At 41.5% G+C, this 24264-nt stretch overlaps 1 protein-coding gene across 6 annotated transcripts in view; it reads left to right on the top strand.

The window, feature by feature from the left end:
- The window catches only part of NEBL (nebulette), a 357579-nt gene that overhangs the window by 177087 nt on the left and 156228 nt on the right, over positions 1 to 24264 (top strand). For 2 of the 6 annotated variants that reach the window (XM_081796065.1, XM_081796064.1), the window contains exons 1-3: positions 14728 to 14848; positions 16738 to 16837; positions 22569 to 22721. Coding sequence is in view for 2 of the 6 variants with exons in the window: in XM_081796070.1 (XP_081652196.1) it covers positions 12894 to 13001 (108 nt within the window). In the remaining 4 variants the exon portion in view is untranslated. Of the gene's footprint in view, positions 1 to 12893; positions 13002 to 13799; positions 14683 to 14727; positions 14849 to 16737; positions 16838 to 22568; positions 22722 to 24264 lie in introns of those variants that run through there. The other 4 variants (XM_081796070.1, XM_081796069.1, XM_081796063.1 and 1 more) reach the window with 3 other exon arrangements.

The raw sequence follows: 24264 nt of genomic DNA, 5'->3' as shown, positions 1-24264 counted from the left end.
TCTCTCTCTCTCTCTCTCTCTCCATATATCGAGAGAGGGCTCTGCTGTGGCATCTACCTCAGCAGAACATTTCCCATTTTGCTCCTGGGAAGCTGGCCAGTAGATACCCCAGTGAAGGTTAACATGACCAAGAGTCCCTGCTGAAGTTGCGGGCAGGCTTCTAGCATTTTGCCGCTTGGTTTTGTGAAATTTATGGAATCAATGTGGGTATTCAGTGTAACTCATCTTGACAGGGGTTTCATTATACTCTGCAAGCACAATTCAAAGAAATAATGAATTTATATGCAGGGTAGTTGTGTTTGAGTTTATTTAAAGAAGTGAGCCACACACAATCACTATAATAGCTCCTGCTCCTGGAGTATTAATGGTGCTGACAAAGAGAAAACTCAGACCAGATGGTTTCCAAACAGTGGAACCACCTGGCTCTTTGGCAATGGCAGCCTATCTCCGTTTCTCAAATAGCTGTACTCTCACGCACCGTGAAATGTTTAAGTGAGACGTTCGTAGGCTCAGGCAGAATGGCATTCCAGAATCGGAATTATTAAGAGACACTTGTCCATGTCGCTTCACCCTGGGTCCCCTCTCCCACTTCTATTACTTTTAGAGTCCGTTTTTTTTTTCTTCTTCTTCTTTTTACTCTTTGTAACTATAAAAGCCAGGTATTTCTGTTTCTGCATTGAAAAGAAAAAAAGGATATTGCTTCTTGAGGTGCTTATTCCAGAGGGAGAAGAAAAACCTTTTGTTCTTTTGGGGAACGGACTCACTGGGACCCTGTTAGTGTTTCCGACCCAAGGGGAGTCTCTCAGGTCAGCAAGGGAGCAACGTAATTGCATCCGTAGCACCATGAAATGACGCTGCAACGTGAAACTTGGAACTGCATAAAAATACAGCCAAGATAATAATCGATGTGCAGACTTATGCAGTAGTTTTTCTAATTATAATGTTAAACTCTGGATTTTCTTGAGTCACTTTAGTGTCTGATTTTTCATGTTAAATAAGAGTTAATTTAAAAGTAAACATATTGAATCATCTACAAAATTTTCCAAGTTAGGACTGTAAGACAGTGATCATTAAAAAAATTTTTTTGGATGTTTATTTTGGGGAGAGACAGAGTGCGGGAGGGGGAGGAGCAGAGAGAGAGGGAGACACAGAATTCGAAGCAGGCTCCAAGCTCCGAGCTGTCAGCTCAGAGCCTGATGCAGGGCTCGAACTCACGAACCTACAAAATCATGACCTGAGTGGAAGTCGTATGCTTAACTGACTGAGCCACCCAGGTTCCCTAAGACAGTGGTCATTTTCAAGTTTCATTTTGAAGCATCACAGTTATCTTAGTTATTTACCCACTTACCTACTAAGTATCTAATTGGTAGTGTGTACAACCATTAAAGATACAATACTGGCTAATACATGCAACATGTAAGACAATTTAAAAATTATTTGGGGCACCTGGGTGGCTCAGTCAGTTAATCGTCCAACTCTTGGTTTTGGCTCAGGTTGTGATCTCACGGTTCTTCGGATCAAGTCCCGCGTTGGGCTCCCCGCTGACAGTGTGGAGCCTGCTTGGGATTCTCTCTCTCCCTCCCTCTGCCCCTCCCTGGCCTCAAAATAAATAAATGAACTTTAAAAAAGTATTTAAGATCTGGTTTACACTGTTGTTTAAAATCTAGTCTTTCGAAAGAAATAATGGTGTATTTTCATCAAATGTGCATTTCGATCTTAGTGAAAGATTGAAGTTTACAAAATGTTTGAATTGCCATCTTGTAACATGATGTGGTAGAAGGAGCAAGGGCTTTCCGGAAGCAGATCCGGGTTTGAATCCAGACTCTACCACTCACCAGATGCTCGTGCTAGACTTGCGCCTGAATCACTACGTCACAGTTTCCTACATTAGTTAGGACTCTTGGCTGCAAGGGACAGAAAACCTAACCTTTGAACAAGGTGATCGTTTCTTTTGGGGATATTAGGCTACAAAAGTTCAAGGGCAGGAACGTGCCTGTATGGGCTTCAGGAATGGTAGGAATCAGAAATCAGATGCCACCAGGTCGAGACTCTCTTTGTGGCAGGTTAAGCTTCACCTGTTCCTGTGGATGCTGGTGGTGGCAAACGTGGCTGTGGATGGTTCCGAAGTTTTAAGTATCTTAGAGTTGTAGTTGCTAGAGGCTGAAACTCACTGTGTGCTGTGGGTTCCGGTTCCCAAATCCCCCAAACATCCTGACTTGGACGAGTTTAGGCCAGACAATTGACTACCTTTGGGCCTGTCCACGGTGGTTATGGAAGTGCCTCTTGAGAAGACACAAATGGATGGATTGAGGCATGAGACCCTTACTAAGAAGGAAGGAGGTCCGAGGTGGACACACAATGGGTTTCTACTATATTTCCTATGTGTAAAGAATGGGAAAATAGATACCGCTTTTGCAGAGTGATTTTGAAGATTCAGCGAGAGAGTCTGTCAAATGGATGATACAACGTCTCATACCTCGTAGCTTTTTATTTATCATTTTTTTAACGTTTATTTCTGAGGGCGGGGGGAGGGGAAAAGAGCGAGGGAGACACAGAATCCGAAGCAGGTTCCAGGCTCTGAGCTGTCAGCCCAATGTGGGGCTCAAACCCACGAACCGAAAGACCGTGACCTGAGCCGAAGCGGGACGCTCAACCGACTGAGCCACCCAGGCACCTCGATTGTAGCTCTTTGATAAGTCATAGCTGGTATTACAGAGAGGCAAGCAAACCGCATTTCTCAAAACTGACACCTGTAATCCATGTGAAACTCTCACTCCTAAGATGCCTAAGAAACCATAATTCTTTACTTCGTTCTTCAACACTGTGCATGTATTTATTTCTAATCATTTCTTCCCTATGGAAGACCTGAATTACTACTAAGTTTCTGGTCGTAGCATAGATAGGTTAATAACTTGTCAAAATTTCTAGGCAATTTATGTTTTAAAGAAAATTCTGTGCTAAGAATTTCATCTTGTAATTTTTTTTTTTTTTTAATTAAAATATCTTGCCAAGATCCATGGGTTTTTCTGGCTGGCGAAAGGTATCTGTCATGGAAGCTATTCTCAATGTCATTTGTGTGCACGTTAAGTATAATGCATTTAGATTTATTCTTCCTCTGCATTCTTTTTGTTTGTTTGTATTTGCTGTGTTACAGTTTTTATTTTCCTTTCTTTCAGCTGTGGAAGTGAAAGAAGCATGTTTTCTTACAGGAAAGCAGTCGGTGTTGCCCGAAGGATAATGCCATTGCAGGTGTAGGAGGGTCGTTAGGACCCGTTTTAATGACATTATCAATCTGTTAGGGAGCAGGCATATGTAAGAAAAGGGAGGAATCATCTGTCACTTCCATCAGCTGTGACTCTTTGAGATTAAGGACAGGTTATTTTCACTTTCACAACTGTTCTCTGTTTGTTCAGCTGTTTACATTTGCTTGATTCTTGACTTTCTCCTTATTTCTTTTCTTCACTGTAGTTTAGATGTAGCTTTCTTTTCTGAATTACTGATTTCCTAATTGGGTTTTCTTCCTAACTGGGAATTACCCATTTCCCAATACTCTATAATTCAAAGTGTGCACGCAGGACTGTTCCTTCTTGTAGCTTACTGTCCTTTCTTTCCTTAATTTAACCTTGCGTGATATCTTCTGGTTCAAAATAATTTCAATAATATTCTAATCTGTGTGTGAATTAGGCTGTTTATATGTAAAAATCATAATCATGTAATGGGATGAGGCTGGCTGTCTCTAAAGGATTAAGAGTTAAGAGAACACGTGTCCAGAAATCAAAATCCATCAATTGTCTGAATTATTAACTGTTATTTAAAAAGTAACATGGCAACGTAAATCAGCAGTAGTCAGGCTCTGTGAGCCAATCATTCTTCAGTAGTGCATCAGGTATTAGAATATTAATTGTTTTTTGCTCCTTTAGTACCCGAATAGTTAATTGGATGATACTTTAGTTTCCTGAAAAAGTTAATCGTCACCACATACTTAATTTATTCCCCAGAGTAACGTATAACTCATAGGCAGAACTTGGTAGATTAGTTACATTTTCCTCCTGTAAAATTCCTGGTGAAAATATGCATTATGTGTATATATTTCAGGCTCTAACTTTCTTCATTAACGTGGATATGATTTTCTGGTTTGAATCAATATTTCCACGAATACTACAGTTTGGGTGACAGCGTTCCTCCCCCACCCCCGGCCTGACCCTCCTCACCCATAGGAAATTTACACAGTTGTCTCTTTCAAAAGAGATATCCCAGGACACATTTTGAATGAAAAGTATGATAATTTTGTCCCTTTTATGGCGCTGGAAGTTCCATTGCAGATAAAGACATCTCTAAAATTCTTTTATACAAATCTTCCGGCATCCTCTGCTAAGAAATATTTGGTTGGTTCCACACTCCTCTGTGTCCTTATTTACAGGACATTTTTGTATCTTATGTGTGCTCAGTTTGATGTTTGTCACTTTGCGTTTTCTCGCTGTCAGCTGAATCGAAGGATAATGTCTGGGGAGGTGCTGGAGAGAGACTTGGGTCTCCTATTGTCTCTGTCGTCTCACATTTCCTTTCTTCATCGATGAAAATGGGCATTAAAATGTGTCCTTGCTAGCATTTATCTGACGATGATATAGGCAAAGCACATTTTATTTTTTTATTAAAAAAATTTTTTTTTAACATTTATTCATTTTTGAAAGACAGAGAGAGACAGAGTGTGAATGGGGGAGGGGCAGAGAGAGAGGGAGACACAGAATCTGAAGCAGGCTCCAGGCTCCGAGCTGTCAGCACGGAGCCCGACGCGGGGCTTGAACTCACGGACCGCAAAATCATGACCCGAGCCGAAGTCGGCCGCCCAACCGACTGAGCCACCCAGGCGCCCCAAAGCACATTTTAATTGTTTGCTTATTTATATTCTATTTCGATCCCCAAAAGACTGAAGGGGCTCCCTAATGCAGGGGGCATGGAGCCTGGCCCCCGTGCTGAGATGTGTTCTCTAGCCATTTGGCTACTTTTAGTACGTCAGCACATGCCTGTGGAAATTGAGTGCTGAGCACTCCTTACACATCGTGGCTTGGCCTTCCCAGCCTGACTGCTCACTTGATCCAGAAAGCGCTCAGTACAATGCCTGGGACCCTGAGAGCTCATAGATGTCAGCTTCTATTATCATCATCTCATTAATTCTCACAAAGGTGCTACTGATGCCGTATTACTGTTATACTTATTTTGTACATGAGGAAACTGAGGCTCAGAGAGATTAAGTAACTAGCTTAAGGTTACACAGCTATTAAGAGGCGGAACCAGGCTTTAAGAGGAGTTTGTCAAAATCCTGAGCCTGAGCTGTTAATCCATAAGCTACCCTTTAGGGTTGTAGGGGTTATGTTTTTTATGTTTTTGTTTTTGTTTTTGAGAGAGAGAGGGAGAGTACGAGATGGAGAGGGGCAGAGAGGGAGGGAGACAGAATCCAAAGCAGGCTCCCAGCTATCAGCACAGAGCCCGACGCAGGGCTCGAACTCATGAACCGCAAGATCATGACCTGAGCCGAAGTCGGACGCTTAATCGACCGAGCCACCCAGGCGCCCCATATTTTTAACTATCTTAGCTTATTGAGAAATTAATTAAGATGTGCTTTATGTATTCTGAACATTTGCTTAGAATAAAATTTAGATTTCAATGTGTCTTAAGTGAAGGAACTCCAACGCTGATGAAGCTGGACTGTGAATACACATAAAATACTGACAGATCTGTAAATATCAGGAAGTACCTCTGTGACTACAGTAGAAGGCTAATTTGAGGCTGAGAAACCTGCGAAAATTATTTTAATGCTTTTTAATCATGTTTGAAAAGGTAATTAAAAATTTAATTTTATTTAATTAACCATAAATGTACAAATTATGAGATTAATTTATTAAAAAAACTCTCTTTTGAGCTCATGTGACTTCACATTTGTTAAAATTAACTCTGTCGTAAAAAAAAGCCCTTAATCAGATTTTCCTTTGTGGTCAATTCCCCGTCTAGCATTGTGACATTAGCCAATTTTCTGGATTTTAGATGTAAAAAATACAAAACGAGATGGCAATCAATCACAAAATAGTTATTGAGCTTTGAATATATACTTAGCGCCAAGCAAAATGCGTTGCACAAGAAAGCAGCATATGGCCCATGTTCTCTAGCACTTTACAATCTATGCTATACACGATGCTACATAAATTGAGTGCTAAATTTTTCAGACCGAACTAAGAATTCTGCATGTAATGAAAAATCTTGCTACTCTCACAATCTCCCCCCCAACCTTGAAGAAATGAAAAGGATCCATCATGTCATAAAAGGCAGTCAAATTGGTCACTGGTTTCACTCTATCAGATGGACACTTTTAAATTTTTTTTTTAATGTTTCTTTATTTTTGAGACAGAGAGAGACAGAGCATGAACGGGGGAGGGTCAGAGAGAGAGGGAGACACAGAATCTGAAACAGGCTCCAGGCTCTGAACTGTCAGCACGGAGCCCGACGCGGGGCTCGAACTCACGGACCGTGAGAACATGACCTGAGCCGAAGTCGGACGCTTAGCCGACTGAGCCACCCAGGCGCCCCCTGGACACTTTTAAATGTGTGAAATAAAGGGCAGGATAACATGAAACAGTAATAAATATGCCTTTAGATTTTAGGTTTCTGTTAAACATATTCTGACAAGGTAAGCTGCTTTAAGGCTGAATAATGTTCTCTTTTTGCTTACCCTTCACCCCTGGATTCTTCTTAGCCGTCTGGTCTATTGTGATACGCCCGGTATTCCCTTATCCTGCTAGGATTCCTCATTAATCCATGTTTGCAATCCCTTTTGCAACATCCTTTCTCCCTCTCTCGATTTCTATTTTTCCTGCCTTTTTGCTTCTGCTCTCTCTTTGCCAATACAGTGAAGCAGCTTCATTAAGGTGAAGAAACGAGCGACAAACTTCACTTTCTGCGTATGGATGCCCACTGGCCAGGTCACTCGCCATTTATGGAAAGCCCAAGTTTGGGCACCTCAGCTTCCCCGTCAGGGGTTTTAAAACTCTGTCCCTGCTTTCTTTGAAAATGTTTTAGGGGTTCCTGGGTGGCTCAGTCCGTTAGGCATCGCCTTTGGTTCAGGTCATGATCTCGTGGTTCGTGGGTTCGAGCCCCACATAGGACTCTATGCTGACAGCTCAGAGCTTGGGGCCCGCTTTGGATTCTGTGTCTCCCTCTCTCTCTGCCCCTCCCCGGCTCGCTCTCTGTCTCTCTCTGTCTCTCAGAAATAAATAAATATTAAAAAAAGAACCTCTTAAAAAAAAAAGATGTTTTATAGTAAAAGATTTGACCAATACAAAAGAACGTACGGAGTATCCAGGTAAGTTTCAAGGCATGATAACAAAGGATCGCATGTAGATCTACCTTCCAGCTTGAGCACGTGAACGTCAGGACCAGAGAAGCTCTCCGGACATCCTTCCATGAGCAGATCTCACAACAACTCTGGATGGTGCCCTTAGCAAGTCCCCTTTCCTCCCTTTATTTAGCACATATGTACGTGTTCTTTGCCTCTTTTCCCTTCAACAAAACGTTTCTGAGGTTCGTGCGTATGGTTCCGTGTAGCTGTAGTTCATTTATTTTCACTCCTGGATAATATTGTGTTATATGAATATAACTTAGATTATATAAGTTATAATTTTAATTATATTATATGAATATAATTTATTCATTCGCCTGTGCATAGATATTTAGGTTGTTTCCAATTTTTTTGATAATACAGTTATTATGAACATGCTGGTCTCTGTCCCTAAGTGCTCCGGGCAAGGGTTTCTATGGAGATGAGAACAGCTGGGGGTGGGGCCGCTGGGATGTGGGATGTGACATCCTTGACTTCACTGCCGCCTCTGACGTGCTTTCCTTTTAGTTCGTTGTCTGACAATTTACCAGACCGTGGCTGCACTTGGCTTCTTTCATCGGAAATGAGTCTCTGGCTTTTCGGTTGTGTGGTTACTTATACAGTTACTTGTACGGTTATAATATTAATAATTATGGCCCTTGCAGCATTCGGGGGAGAGAATTTGTATCTCAGAATTAGCAAATAATTCAACTTACATCTCCGTTCACCATTTTGCTTTTTTTTTTTTTTTAAATGTTTTATTTATTTTTGAGAGAAAGAGAGAGAGAGAGAGACTATGAGCAGGGGAGGGACAGAGAGAGAGAGGGAGACACAGAATCCGAAGCAGGCTCCAGGCTCCGAGCTGTCAGCACAGAGCCCGATGCGGGGCTCGAACTCACGAGCCATAAGATCATGACGTGAGCCAAAGTCGGACACTTAACCCCCTGTGCCACCCAGGCGCCCCACCATTTTGCTTTTAATAAGTCTTCCTTTTCAGTCATTCTGAGCCTTCTTCTTAAGCTGGGCCAGAACCACCCTGGTTTCCAGGCTCTTCCTCTGTGTGAACTTGGGAGGGGTACTTGCTGATGTCTCCAAACAGAATGTCGCTGAGCATGTACACGCTGGCAGAAATAATCATACGTAAGCCACAAAGGTCATTTTTGAAATTTAGTGGCAAGGACAAAAGTAGTGTTTCCTGGAGACCTACTGATGGCCTGTCCTTGCTTGATGCTTTCGTATGTTAACTTTAACCCTCCAGACATTGTGTAGCATATTGCTTTTTTTTTTTCTTTTTCCGTTTTATAGCTGAAGATCAGGAGTGTTAGAAAAATTGAACAAACTAAGATCACAGGACAGAATTAAGGTTTAAATTCAGGTCTTTTGAGTCTTAATTTAGGGTTCTAATCTGTAGTACAGGAAGATTATCACATGTGTGCTTATGTATATATGTGCACATACATGTAAACATAGCATGGCAATATTATGTTGCCTTCAGTGTTTGAAATGCATTTTTTTAAGTTTATTTTTTTGAGAGGGGGAGGGGAAGAGAGAGAGAGAGAATCCTAAGCAGGATCCCCACTGTCGGCACAGAGCCTGATGGAGGGCTTGATCCCACGAACCTTGAGATTTTAAAAAAGAAAATTTTTTTTAATGTTTATTTATTTTTGAGAGAGAGACAGAGTGCGAGTGGGGGAGCGTCAGAGAGAGAAGGAGACACAGAATCGGAAGCAGGCTCCAGGCTCCGAGCTGTCAGCACAGAGCCCGACGCGGGGCTCGAACTCACAAACCGCGAGATCATGACCTGAGCCGAAGTCGGATGCTCAACCGACTGAGCCACCCAGGCGTCCCCGAACCTTGAGATCTTGAGCCAGATGCTTAACAAGCTGAGCTGCCCAGGCACCCCTTGAAATACAATTTTAGGTTTCTTCTGAAGAAAAATATGTCAAATCAAGTTCCCTGTTGTGTATATTTCTTACCTTTGACTTTGAGAATGCCTCTTCAGGGGGAGGTAGAGAGGCTTTGTCACTACTGGGGGGTGGCCGGGTCATGATGGGCAGCTTCAGTTTTTACAGCCTACTGATGTAGACCGTGGAGAAAGAGCACCCTTTCCTAAGGGTTCCTCCCAGGGTCCCAGATCCGGGACTCATGGGCCTGTGCTGGGCCCCTCTGTCTTCATCCCTCTTCTTTCTCTTTCTCTTCTCTCATCCTTCTTTTTCTTAATCTTAATGGGCCAGGTGCTCTGCTAGTTTCTGGGATTAGGAAGATCTGTAAGACTTTGCCCTTGTCACTATGTTCCTGTGCTCTAGAGTGGGGCACTATGACCCCACCTTAAGTGTAGTTTAGGGTGAGAACTGCTCTAATAGGCAGGTGTAGAGCTGTGGGGCCCCAGACTGGGGGGAGGCCCGTCCTGCTCACAGAGGAGCATCACTGGCACTGAGCTTTGATGAATAAATGGATTATGCTTCCCATGGGCTCAGGGTAGGGAGGAAGAGGGAACATTCTGTCAGTGACAGAGAACCCCCGGTAGTCTTACAAGAATATTCTTCATACAGTTCTTACAAGATTTGCACAGCATGTGGTGTTGACTGTTGGCAAAGACAGATTGTCACCCAGCACCTGCACAGATGGGTTCAGAACTCATTTCCACCTGTGTGATCACCGAGTGACATAGCTAAGGTGCTACGTAGGGGTCTGATCATTGGCTCAGGTCCCACACGCACACAAAAAAATCAGTTTCTGTTCTAGAATGACTTGAGTAACATTTGTAAATGTAGACTAATGGCTAATTCTTAATATATTTTGTTCGTTAGCTTATTCCTGAACAGCTGTTCTTTTTAATGTTTCATGATAAATACCGTGTCATCCTTTCACGTCAAGCAAAACCAATATAATGATGGCCATGCTGAGAATTTGCACAGGACCTTATTCTTCCTAAAGTTCTTTCCTGTGTTCTATCTCCGTCTCTACAGATCTGTTAGTTAAGAAATTGCTAGAATCTCTAATCAGAGATGAGGAGACTGACTCAGAGAAGCTAGAAGACGTGCGAGGTGGTTGAGAAGTGCAGGGATGGATGAGCGTTCCAGGCTCTTGGCCGCTAAAGCAACGCTTTTCCGAGATCGAACCCATTGTTTTTGTAAATGATGAAACCTGGCATCGCAAATAGGAAGGACCAGAGCATAGAGGTCGCAGAGGAGAAACTCACATGTTCATATTTACTGGGAACCTTGTTGTACGTGCGTATCCGTTTTAGGCAGGGTGAGAGTGGGTTGTGTCAATCAGAATTCTTTTGATTGTAAAAGAAGAGACAGATCAGCTCACTTAACGGATAAACCTGGTGGCTGACCAAGACTTCCTCTAGGTCTCTTGCTCTGCTTGCCTCTGTATTGGCTTCGTCACTACTGGGGGGGTGGCCGGGTCATGATGGGCAGCTTCAGTTTTTACAGCCTACTGAACTAGACCGTGGAGAAACAGCACCCCTTCCTCAAGGGTTCCTCCCAGGGTCCCAGATCTGGGACTCACGGGCCTGTGCTGGATTATGGGTCCAGTACGGGTCAAGCTCTGGGCTCAAGGGTGCAGCATTCTCGTTGGCAGGATGGGGTCATGTTGTGAGGGCAAAGGGGACACGTGAGATAGAAGCGAAGAATCCTCCTCCCTCTGTCCTCTGATCTCTTTTTAAATCCACTTGTCTCTCAGAATCAGACTATGCATGGCTGGCAGATCATGAGTTAGAACATTGAAAATTAGACCTAAGGGGAGAGAGAGAGGACATAAGTGAATGGGAGACAAGAGAAGAGGTGACTGTGGCTGCCAGGGTCCCTGTATACGGTAAAGGTGTCCTGGGTGGGTGGCATGTGTGTTGGGACTGACAGTATATGAGGCTGGTTGTGGATCATACCTCGAAGAAGGATTAAACATCTTCTAAAACCCTGCAGACCAGTTACGGAGGTGATCGTGTGCTTCTCAAAGCTAGTCCCTTAATGAGACAAGCCCGAGTCAGGTGATTCTTGTGTGTCTTGTGGATGTGGGAAGGACTGTTCAATTGTGATCAACTCTATGAATCTGGAATTTAATGAGTTGTCTTTTCAGTTCTTTCTTTGGAAATCACCATTAAAAAAAACAAAAAAAACAAAAAAAACCCTTAAACTAATCCCAAAAAGAATATGTGCCTTCCCTGAAACTGGTGTTAGGGGTGTCCGAATCTGGCTTACGGATCTTTCTTTTCACTTCTTCATGGCTGTCACTGTTATAACCTTGTCATCTTTCCTACTTTTATTATTTTATGACTCTGTGCGCTGTGCTTCCTTCAAGCAAAGCTGAATGGCTTCCCTGCGTAGACATACAACAACGAGAACGTACAGGACTGTGTATCTTCTCACGTGCTGGGGGTTTGAGGGTGAGAAGGCTAATCCCATTCAGCATTTTCCATGAAAGAAAAACCACGTGGCATATTTGACCTTTTATTTATGGAAATAGTAAGAGTAAGGGTTGTAGTACTTTCACAAATTTAGATGAAAATACGGAGAGAAAATTAGATCTTCTTAAGCTACGGGTGATGAGAGTGTCTAAATCTTTCTATTTGTTGACATTTGGGAAGTTTTTTTTTTTTTTTTCAAGCTTTTCTGGGAAAAGGAAATTTTTCGGTAGCCTCAAGGACAGTAATGCCTGAGAGAACTGAATATTTAAACGCAGACATGACTCAACAAAAACAGTCATTCTATACTCAACTAAGAGAACTTTTCAAATTTCTGCAGAAAGTTGCCCTTACAGAATCATGTTTTTATTAGCAACCTCAACGTTAGCTATTAATTGAAGTGTTGATTTAAGCCCAGTGATGATGAATGTAAAACGGGGGTTGTGTGGGACATCAAAAATGCGTTTCCATATTACTTGATGTTTATATTTTAGAGAAATAAGAATAAAGTGATAGAACCATTTCGGTCACTAACAAGCAGAATGAATATTTAACGGGTGTGACAGTTGTCGTCATTATGCTAATAATAGGAGATGGGGCTCTAGTAAGATTAAGCATTAGCTATTCCAGTCCCTCGAGGAAACTGTAAAATTCAGCTTCGCTGCGTTGTAATTAGAAAAGAAGTGTATTTAAATACCGAAAAAAAAAATCGTAGGTACCTCAGCAGAGTATGCTGGGGGCATGTGCTTGGAGCCTTTTAATCTCTAGGTGTGGCCTCTTTTATAAATATTTCCATAGCATTTATATACTTGACATTTGGTAATATCGCGTTGTATAATCGTATCCATATGCTTTGCCTTACAAAATAGAATGAGACCACCGGAGCTCAGAGTGGTTTAGTGACTTGCCTAGGGTCACGCAGTCGGCGCAATTGATAGGATACAGACCAGGCAGCTGAGCCACGCTTTGCGGCCCTCTCCCTCTGCCACCTGCCGTCCGGAGGCACTGCTTCCGATTGTAGCAGCTTCCCGGCCCTGGCCTTCCCTGAGTGGGATCTGTGGTTCCTCTGTTGACTTTTCGTTTCCTTTCTTTCATTCCCCTCCCTTCTGTTAGGTCAAGTACAAAAGAGATTTTGAAGAAAGCAAAGGGAGGGGGTTCAGCATCGTCACGGACACTCCTGAACTCCAGAGGCTGAAGAGGACTCAGGAGCAAATCAGTAACGTAGGTGACTGTTCGGTGCCTCGATCGCCCTAACTCGCGTGTCTGGATGAGAGAATGAGGTTGGGACTTGGAGGTGTCCTTGTCGCTACCGTGGGCAAGCGGTTCTCAAGGTGCTCATAAGATATGCCAGGCTCAACTGGGGAACTCCTTCCGTTTGATTTCATCACGGTTACCTAGAGCCTCACACTTTAATAGCAACGACTATATTTCTGAATACATATTTAACTTATTTCATTAAAGCGACTTGCGAAATGCGTTTACTAGAGAGATCAACTTGATGACAAGAATTGTGTATTTAGAAATATAGTCATCGCTATTAAAAGAGTTGTTATAATTTAGCATCTTACGCCATTTTTAATGGTTCTCCGCTTTTGCGTTTTCCAAAACAGGACTTTTATAGGTAAAATTATACACCTGACAGTTTTGGTTTTGGCTGTGGCTAATCAGACAAAAAATATATACACATAAGGCTAAGTATCTTGAATAATCTTATTTTGCTAATTGTGTGTATGTAAGCTTTCACACTTTAAACTAGAAATTTGTTGAAATGATGTATTCCATCGAATTTCTGAAACAAACACTTACGTATGACGTTGCTGTGGATTTGAAAGCTGTATCTCGTTAAGTAATATATTTTTCCTGACAAAGAAAATTGAGGAGAGCATCAGTTCCCAGCACATTAGGGACCAAAAGTGTTAATTCCGTACTACGTGAAGGCGGATAAATAGCTTATCTTCATTTTCATAATTCACGCCTGTGATTATGTTTCTTCCAAAGTTTTATACGAAGTTTGTCAAAATGTATTTTTTTTTCAGAAAAAAAAAAAATCAGTTCAGTGTTAGGTATCCAAGAGGACATACGTATGAAAATCGACAACTATGTACATGATACAGAAGTATGCACAACTCTGCAAGATTCATGCTGTGTTTCATGAGAAGTGTATCTTGTGTATTACTTCCACCGAACTTTGTGTGTTATAAACGATGTTTATAGATGTTATAAACAATGGAGCCTTAATTTCCAGGAAGTGTTTAATTAGCAGATGGTTTAAACTCGCTGATATTTGGCCGTCATCATTATATATAACAATTTGGAGATAAAATTGTAGTAATACAATTTGAGAAAGAATTTTATTTGTGAAAAAAAACCACAACGATGTGATGTTTTGAAAAAACTTCTTTAGGGAATAACAGGAGGTGGAGGGAACACTTTGTTTTGCCATATTCCCTAAGGTTTATTCATTATTTGCTCTTTAAATGGACATTTTAGGTTTGTAAGAACTTTTTTTTTCCTTTGAAGGTAAAAGGGATGCATTTTAAAGATTCACGTCTTTTGTCCCCTCGTTTTTCTCCCCCGTCCCGACAACCCACCAGTCATGTGTTACGGCCCTCATCTTTCTTCCTCTTCATTCTTTCTTTAAATTAAAAAGTGATTTTTGTTTTTCAAAATGTGAGTTAGGGATACGGCACTGGCAGTTACACAGGATAACGTTTCTTTCTTTGGATTATTTTTGGGGAACTTGAGAAACAAAACAAAACAAAACCCAAAATAATGCCACACAAAACAAAGTTATATCGTAAGTGCACAAACTGTCACAGAAATATATTTCAAAAAGAACTAAACATTTCTACTCTAAGACATCCATGGGACAGCTACCGTAAGGATTGCAGTCAGTCGAAAGGTAAGCCCTTTAATTTATATTCAAATTAAGTCAATATTCATATTTAATAAGAAAAGAACTGATCATTTCACCAACCTTTATCATTAGCAGGAATATACATTTTATTCAACACGTGGAGCTGTTTGCAGATCCATTCTTAATTACGCAAAAACCCCTTATAACACAGGTACGTATAGGTACGTATGAATCTGTATGTATCATATACATGGCAGTATATACAAATACCATTTGGATTAAGCCTGTGATGTAGACAACACTGATTTTTAAAAGCATATAATTGAGACGACACCTAAATTTATTTTATTTTATTTTATTTTATTTTATTTTATTTGCGATTGTCTTATGTTAGCCCCTTACCAGTGTTCCAAGGAGTTCTGGTTCTTAAGCCATGGTGAGGCATAGTCATGTTTGAATAGCAGTAAAGAATATAGATATCATAATATTACCATTAGGGATTTATTCCTGAAGAAAGGAAACTGTTAAATATTCTGAGGTCTCGTGAATTTTTTATTCATTAACAAGGCTGCAACTTTATGAACTTTTTCCGTGACCTCACAGGGTTTTCCACATTACTCAAAGATCTTTTTTTTCTTTTTTTTTTTTCTCTAAGAAACTTGGGCTAATATGGAAGGTGGCACTTTGGTTAGCCCAATTTTCCACATTACTTTCAGATAAACCCAAATACCGAAACATGTGCGCCAAATCCAGACAGATATTTTTGACAGTGGCCTGGACTGTGTCTGTTTGGAGAGGGAAGGGGGTGAGAAAATGTCCAGACTGGTCTCCACCAGAATTTGCCTGCTGGGGGTGCTCGGATGAGCAGACTCATTCTGAAAATTATAAGCCATATGACATTCAAGCTACAAGTTTAATACAGGCTGATGTAGGTGGGTTATTAAGTCGAGGTCTTTGTAATCTTTATTTTTCCGTTTGCTTCATTTTCTTATTTGTGTTTACTTTTACTTACTTGTTTGCCTTATTTTTATCTTTGAATATTGTATGGATCTTTCTAAGCTGCCTTTAATCCCTTTCAGAGTAAAGAAAGTAGGAAGACATAAAACTGAATTTAATGACACCTCTTAGGTGTTTTGGGCAACGTGTTGTGGATGAATGGGCGTTTTTGATGGCTTGTGTCTGTATTGGTGTTATGAAACTTTCTCAGCCACTCTGATTCATTTGTGCAGGATTTGAAATCATTTGGAAATACCCACTCAGTCTGCATCTGTTACTGAGATGTGGGATAGAACACAACCCATAAATTTGAAATTGTGTGTAATGAAAGGGGTGAACGTGGGTTTAGCCTTGACTTCTTTTTTTGGGGGGGGGGGGTTCTGTAATGACAGCATATCGAATCTGGGAGATTTATGAAATGCTGCAATTTAAAATTCCTCTCTTATATCACCGACTTAGTATAGCTGCAGAAAGAGTAAGAAAAGAGGCCAGGTTTCAGAATTTACTGAATGGTTGGAAAGAAACAGAATGGTTTCTGAAACAACAACAACAACAACAAAATCCCAGAAAATTCCAGAAAATGCCTAATTGTGTCCTCCCACGACCCACCAAAGTCCGGGGTAGAAATTCAGAAAGGGCAGACATGACCTGGTAGAGCTCCACATTTTCTTTACTTCTTGATATTTTAGGGAAATGTTCTTAAAAGACAACGTACAGTCTTGTATCAAAGAATACTGTGCCTTTGGCCATTTTCAAAAACCGTTTTTCCTGTTGTCCTCAGACCTCCAGCTCGTGTGGGTAATTGGAAAGGTGGTTTCTGACGCGGGTGGTTATCACCTTCAGGTTTATAAGCAGTGCATTCAGGATACCTGCAGTTGGGCAGAGAATCACTGCCGACATCTAAGGGACTAGGTCGGGCCTTGAGAAGATTATTGATGTGTTTCATTCTGCCTGCTTATGCACTCATTTAAACTGCGCTTTTAATTAGCTGAGACAGTCTATAGATAAATTGTGAAACGAAACGGTAAAGTCCAACCCCAAGAGACTTTTAAAATCTTTGTGCTATGGATAAAATCTAGATGTTTATTTTCTAATTTACTTTAGGTAATGGAGAAATATATGGGGGGGAAGGGGAACCCTCCCCCCCCCCCCCCCCCCCCCGCCAAAACCAGATGACAGGATCCTGTATTTTGCGGACTGACTGGTAAGTCTGCCATTAGGTGATTTGTCAAGATTTGTGTCTGTCCTTGACTCACAGAGGAAATAATTTGTGTGTGTGTGTGTGTGTGTGTGTGTGTGTGTGTGCGTGCAGTGGGCCTGTGTGTGTTGGCTTCAGTGGGCATCTTTAAAACACCCTTTCCTTAGATCACTGGCCCATAGACAACACAGGCAATAATATTTTCACCCGCTCTATATTCCTTCCCTTCCCCCATCAGAATCTATCGGTTTGGTTACTTTCCTGTTTCCCAAATACCCCTTCTTACTACCATTTTCAACGTAGCGTAGCCATTCATAAAATGTTCACTTGCTTCACAAGAAAAGCTAAGATTGAAGCCTTTTTATAAAAAAACGTTACAGAGCAAAGAGTCTCTTCTCTAATTTGATATTGAAATGTAATTATTTTTAGCTTTTTTGATACAGCTACATAATTTTTCATTGACTTCTTAGAATGCAAAATAAATTATGTGTCCATTAATAAGCTCACATGGATGCTGATGATTTAGTTCTCTGAGATTTTGTGAGTTAGCTTCAAAAATATTAGATTATTGGAGGCAAACATGGCCTAATAATTGAATAGCAGTGTCTATGGGCTATTAAAATATTTGATTCAAAGTTAGGTTGAGTGTAAGGGTGAGCAGGAGGGTAGGGATGATTATCTAGGGATCTGGTCTCTGTTTGTAATTTAAATAAATCATTTTGACAGAGACTGACTGTGGCCATGTTCAGGCTGCTGACGGTGTGAAATTGAGTTGTATGGTGGACAGAAGACAAGCAGTCAAGAGAAATCCCCAAAGGCAAAATTTGTTATGTAATTGGGTCAACTCATGCATGAGAAATGCATGCTAATTGTAAACTGGTGGCGAAATTACAGTGTAAGAGGCAATTAGGTCTTCTATGAACCCGAACAACTGATACAGAAGGATTTCTCTTTCTTTTTACATTCAGCAAACATAAAAAAGTTTCTTTTTTTAAAGGCGAGGAAGGTAAAAATCAGAAAGACATTCAGTGTTGACAGAGAGTATTTGTTAATTTTGTTCCTTACACAAGAAGCATAACTGTTGTATATGCCATGGAACATTTATCTGAAAGCTTCTGATTTTGAGTGGTAAAGTCTAATACATTAAGTAGTTGGAGAGGAGAATCATACGGTTTTTTTGATACAACTCATAACCAGGTTGATTAATGTAGATGAAATAACAGAGATCGTTATTAGGTCAGTAGCTTAGATTTAAGCCCTTGGAGGCTAGTATTTTCACAGAGTGAATTTATATGTCACTGTAATGGGCTGTACCTTACCTCCAACTTGTCTCAACTGGTAACTCCCATGTATTCCTGAGTAATAGTGGGTAAGTAGCATTATCTTTAAAGCAAAGATCCAATATGTCAGAGAAGGTGATAGGGCATTAACATGTATTTTCCTTATAATACCGAACACATGTATGAATGCTTTATTTGTTTCGAAACACTTTGACATACCCAGTCTAATTAGATTCTCTGCACAACCTCTCCTCAGGGAAAGTATTTCTATAAGGAACAGTTAGACTTTCATAACAAAAATGTACGGAAAATCACCTCTCGGTCCTTTCTCGTGTCCAAATCCGTGGTTTCCCTTACACCTGGTTTTGCTTTATTTTTCCACCTAGGGCAGAACTTCAAAGGTTGATCTCTTCTTTTTATCCTCCGGTTTTTAGCCACAGCCACTTAAAGAAACAAATACATCCCAGACCAGTAATTACTTGTGCATGGCAAGTACAAGGGTTGTGGCTGTAAAATGGCATTGTCTAAACGGGAGGTGGGGGAGGGCCCCCAGAGTAAAAGAATTAACACATATGACTTTTTTTTTTTTTTTTTTTTTTTGGAAACAGAGATTAACGATCCCGCAAACAATTTCTGAAGATCCTTCTTTAGTGAAATTCCTTTCCCTCATTCTTTTCTTTTCTCTTCCCCTGTGTTCAGGCCCCTTAGCCTGCCTGAGTTATTGCGGGACCTCCTAATTGGCCTTCTCTCCTTCCAGGCTCCTTCTGCAGCTTTTCCATTGTATCTTGAACACTGGCACCAGATGAGTCTTTCTAAAATATCTCTTTCATCAAGACCCTAATTATGATTCACTAAGAACTTCCCTGGGAGCTCCACTCTGCGTAGGACAAAGTCTAATCTCCGAAGCTCTTTCATTCTGACTCTCAGGGCCCTCCACGATCGGCTCCTAAATTACTTTTCCCCGTATCTTTCACTGCCTGTCAACACGGTTCTTCCGTTTCTTTTAGGCCCGACTAAGTTAGTCTGTCCTGGGCTTTTGCATGAGTCACTCCTCTCGTTTGGCACAATTTCACGGTGTCTGTAAATGATCCTGGACCCACACTCAGACCCCAGCTACAGCGATCTTTCTCCTCTCCCAATCACGACAGTGCTTTGCTCGATGGCACCATTAGCCGCACCGCTCATTTCACACATCACGGTCCACAGTTTGGTCTGAAGGAGCATTTTCACTGGTTATGTGTTTTACTTCTCTAGCTTCAGGAAGATGAAGACCATCCACGCCTTCTTCAATTTATTTTTTGCCTCTCTAAGAATGCATATCATGGTGCTTTGTACTTCACCTTTCTGGTCACATCCTTGGCCCTCCCTGCCCTCGCTTGGTTGTGGGAAGAAGTCTCTAAACTGCTCCTGCCTGCCACAAGACTGCCTCTTCTCCCTCCCGAGCTGCTCTCTTTGTGGTTTCTTGCAAGTTCCTAAAATGCACATCTGATCATGTCACTTTCTACCTTAAAATCTATCTCTTGCTCCCTATTGCCTTTGGGATGAAATGCGAATACTGTAGCAGGGAATATGAGACTGTCTCTGGTTTATTGCCAGATGAGATCTCCAGCCTGGGGGTCCCTCTTGAACCCTCAGCCCTATGCACTTCCCACTTCCATCTGGAAGGTTCTTTGTACCCTTTCCATATCCCTTCTACGCCCAGAGCCTACCTCTTCTTCCCTGGCCTTCCTCTTTCTCTTGGCATCCTGGCAGTCTCGTTCTGGAACCGCACGCTGAGTTATCTTCCTCCTGAACTGAACTCTATGAAGGTTCAGGCTTCTTCTCTGCCACCCCAGGGCCGAACACGGAGCCACGTTTGATAAGTGGATGCATTAACTTCTTGGCCCAACGTACCTTCTTCTCAAGGCTTCTCACTATGCCCGAGGCTGTCGTCTCCCCGATGGCCTAACCAGGACTGTTTCTGTAAACACACCCATTTTGATACTTTGACCAGCGAATCCCCTCCAGTCTTGTGTGAATTTCATCATACAGCGGAGATTATTACAAGCCGTTCTGATAGCTCTAGATCTATCTTAATCAAAGCATCTCTTTTAAGGTCTGTGCAGATACACATCAATTTCCTTCCTTAAAACTCCCAGATCTTTCCTTCATTCCGTCATTCTGTAGCACGATGAAGTTGCCTAATAAATACTCACTTAGGAAATGACCGAATTTTTTTTTTTTAACGTTTATTTATTTTTGAGAGAGAGAGGGTGTGCATGAGGGAGGGGCAGAGAGAGAGAGGGAGACAGAGAGTCTGATTGCAGGTTCCATGCTGTCAGCGCAGAGCCTGATGGGGGGAGCTGTGAGATCATTACCTGAGCCAAAGTTAGACATTTAACTAACTGAGCCACCCGGGTGCCCCATGACTGAATTCTTTTAAGGGTATTATTTCCTCAAGTTTTTTTTTTTTCTTTTTCAGAAGAGTCTGCCTTACCATCCACTTCTCAGTCTAAGCAAATCAAATCTTTCCTAGGATATGCACCACAGTAGGGTAGGGAACCAGCACATCCTTTCAACACAAAATTGCTAATGCCTGGAATAGTGCTTGACAACGTAGCAGGTGCTCAGGAAATGTATGTTGAGTACACGAATGAAGTGATAATATTTAAAATATTGACAAATTTGCACGTTCTTTCTCTTGAAACCTCTCTATGCAAGGGAGTTTGTAGCTTTTGTTTTTTCTTCAGAGTTTATTTATTTATCTTGAGAGTGTGCGCGAGCAGGGGAGGAGCAGAGAGAGAGAGAGAGAGGGAGAGAGAATCCCAAGCGGGCTCCACGGTGTCAGCACAGAGCCTGTCAAGGGGCTGGAACTCACAAACTGTGAGATGATGACCTGGGGCGAAATCAAGAGTCGGATGCCTGACCGACTGTGCCATCCAGGTGCCCCCCAGAGAGTTCTTAGCTTTGAAAGTTGCTTCAAATTTGTTGTTTGTTTTGTGCTGCTTCGAAACACCCATTTTTTTCACTTTCTCCTATTTTTACTTAAACACTCAGTGATTTCTATAGTTTTCATCGAAAGTTTACAGCAGTATTTTCTCAGTAAAGCAGGAACATTTGCTTTCTAATGTGGCACTTAAGAATTTCACTGTATTAGGGGCGCCTGGGTGGCTCAGTCGGTTAAACGTCTGACTTCGGCTCAGGTCATGATCTAGCGGTTGATGAGTTTGAGCCCCACATTGGGCTCTGTGCTGACAGCTCAGAGCCTGGAGCTGCTTTGGGTTCTTTGTCTCCCTCTCTGTCTATACCTCCCCCACTCATTCTCTCTCTCTCTCTCTCTGTCTTAAAAATAAACATTGAAAAAAAAAAGAATTCAGAATATCAGTGTATTAGAAATCCAATGACCACCCTGTTTTAAAATGTCAGGCAATTTACTTTTATCTTATCCTATCTTATCTTATGTTATCTTATCTCATCTTATCTTATCATGTCTAAATATCTGATAAATGGGACTTGCATTAGACTGTCCAGGCTGCCATAACAAAATATCACAGGCTGCGTGGCTTAAATCACAGAAATTTATTTTCTCACAGTTCCAGAGGCAGGAAGTCCAGGATCAAGGGCCAGCAGGATTGACTTCTGGTGACAGCTCTTGTCTTGGCTGGGAGAGCACACTTTCTTACTGTGTCCTCACATGGCCTTTTCCTACATGTATGTGTATAAGAGAAAGAGGTCTCTGGTGTCTCTTCCTCTTCTTGGAAGGACACCAGTTGAATTGGATCAGGGCCCCAGCCTTTGACCTCATTTAACCTGAATTACTTTCTTAAAATTTCCATCTCCGAAGACAGTCACACTGGGGCTTAGGGTTTCAAGATACGAGTTTTGGGGGAGGGGACACAATTCAGTCCATAACGGGGACAAATGAGAAGTGATCTGCATATGTCATAGGGACTTTTGAGATAACTAAGTAATATACATTTTGTAATCATAAGCTCCTATCATAAGTCAGCTTCTTTAGCAGAGGTGGATTACAATACCTTGTGTCATCTCGGGAAAACTTCTACATCCGGTTTTTAAATTTTTTTTTTCTGTTTTCAAACTGAACAATTTTAACAACAACAACAAAAAAGAATTTCCTTCTGGGTCCTATTTCCGATCCTTAATTGGCCCTTGCAAGCCTCTTTATTTGTGGTTTTGAGCCACAGTCATTTATAGAAACAAAGATAGCATATAGTAGTAATTACGTTTTCCAGGTCTCAGTGGAATGATGGAGCTCAGAGTGTAGATCTCACATGTCCTGTGCTGGCAGTCTGGCCTGGACAGACGTGAGGGAAAGGAGGGCAGAGGTGTGACAATAGAAAAGAAATATTTCTGTGCCACGGGGAAAGCCGAATAAAGATGAGCTTTTTAAAAAATGTTGCAATTTCCAGCACACGATACAGATTAAAAACTTACAAAGTATCTGAATTTTCTTCCAGATTTGATTATACCGTTTGGGACATACCTACTGCGAGCACATACTGAACGTTAAAGAAGATCCGGCAGTCTTGCCTATATATTTGTGGAGTCGCCAGATGCGACCGTCATTAATAATTATGCCACATCATTATAACTTTGGTGGATTTTTGCAGGTAGGTTTGAAACCGGTTGTTCTTCCAGCTAATAAGTGTAATAGTCGCAACTTATTAAGAGGTCATGAATCAAAGGAGACATTATAAAGAGATTTAATTAGAAGCCATTGGTAACCCAAGCCAAGTTTATACAATTAAGGGAAATTGCACCACTGGAAGTTAGAGGCAAGAATGTCTTCCTTTTTGTAAGCATATGCAGATAGATATGTTCTCTAATTTGCATTTCATTTTCCTAGAAGAATTATGTCATGGAAATTGCTTTTCTTTATTTTTTGCTCGTACTTTCTACTGTAGGTTCCTTTTCTTTCACGGTCGTCAGGCCTGCTCTGTAGCCTTTCTGTCTTGGGTACAGAATCGCATGCAATGCTGTTTGTAAAAGGATATGTCTACATTTCTCTTTGAAGGGCCGGTTGCTTTTGTGCACTACCCTTAGGCTTGGTTCCAAGGACAAGAAGCAAGAAGCGATGATCACTTATTTTTTTGTTTGCTTATATTTGCGACGGATTTTTCCTCTTGTGGCTATATTAACTATAACCAAGTCAACTTTTAATTCGTTTGAATTAAGCTTTCGTGTCATGGCCTTCTGCGAACGATGATGAAAATGGCAGAGTTTGTCTGTTTCGGAAAGTATGAAATAGAGTATAGATGCAGAAAAAAGAATGAAAGGAAAAAAACCTTTAAAGAAATCATTCTGGTCTTAACACTTGTTATTGTCGAGAGCGAGAATTGAATTTTCCCAAACAGAGTGATTTCAATGTTTGCTTTTGTTGTGTAATTGTGATGAACCCACTGAGGGCAAGCAGCATTTCTTGCTCATGCTGGAATCTTCTAGAACACGGTGCTTCAACTGTGATGAATAAGACAAGGGGGAAGGTGCTTTCACGGTTACGCTGCATATGTGTTTGTTCTTTAAACATTTGCTGTGGACCTCACGTTCACCGGGCCCCATAGATGGCAGAGAAAGTGAGAAACCACTCTGTATGCGTTTATACTCTTGTGAGGGTGCCTTCAGTGGCTGGCCAAGGTTTTCACCGCCGCAGGGCAGTCTTAAAAGCTGTAAGGCGAGGAAGGAAGGAAGGAAGGAATACGATAAGGTTGGGAGCACCTAGCGCCTACTTGTCAGAGTGTGGAGAGAGAGAGACACCATTACTGAAATGCAGACTGAGGCAAGATTGGTGAAAGATTGGCATCATATTTTCAAATATGCATATTTTTGGTATCTACAAGGCCAAAAAAAAAATCTCCAAAAGAAATCACTTTGAACACATTAACTGACTCAACAGACATTGTTGAGTGTTTACCATACGCCAGGCACTTTGCCAGGAGGCAGGGGATATAATGAGAAACGAAATAAATTTTACCCCTGACCTCTTGGAGCTGGGTGTTCACCCTCTAATGGGCAAGCAGACCATGGCTGCCCAGGATGATAAATGCTCGATAGAGGGAAACCCTGTGCTGTTATCAGAGGGGTAGCCAGCCAGGTTTGGGAGGTAAAGGAATTGAAAGCTTGCCAACGTTACTTGAAAATAGTCTTTGAAGAATT

This window comes from Panthera onca, chromosome B4, assembly GCF_046562875.1.
Source record: "Panthera onca isolate mPanOnc1 chromosome B4, mPanOnc1 haplotype 2, whole genome shotgun sequence".
Lineage (NCBI taxonomy): Eukaryota > Metazoa > Chordata > Mammalia > Carnivora > Felidae > Panthera > Panthera onca.
The sequence above is the reverse complement of the archived record's forward strand: the minus strand, read 5'-3'. Positions and strand labels throughout refer to the sequence as shown.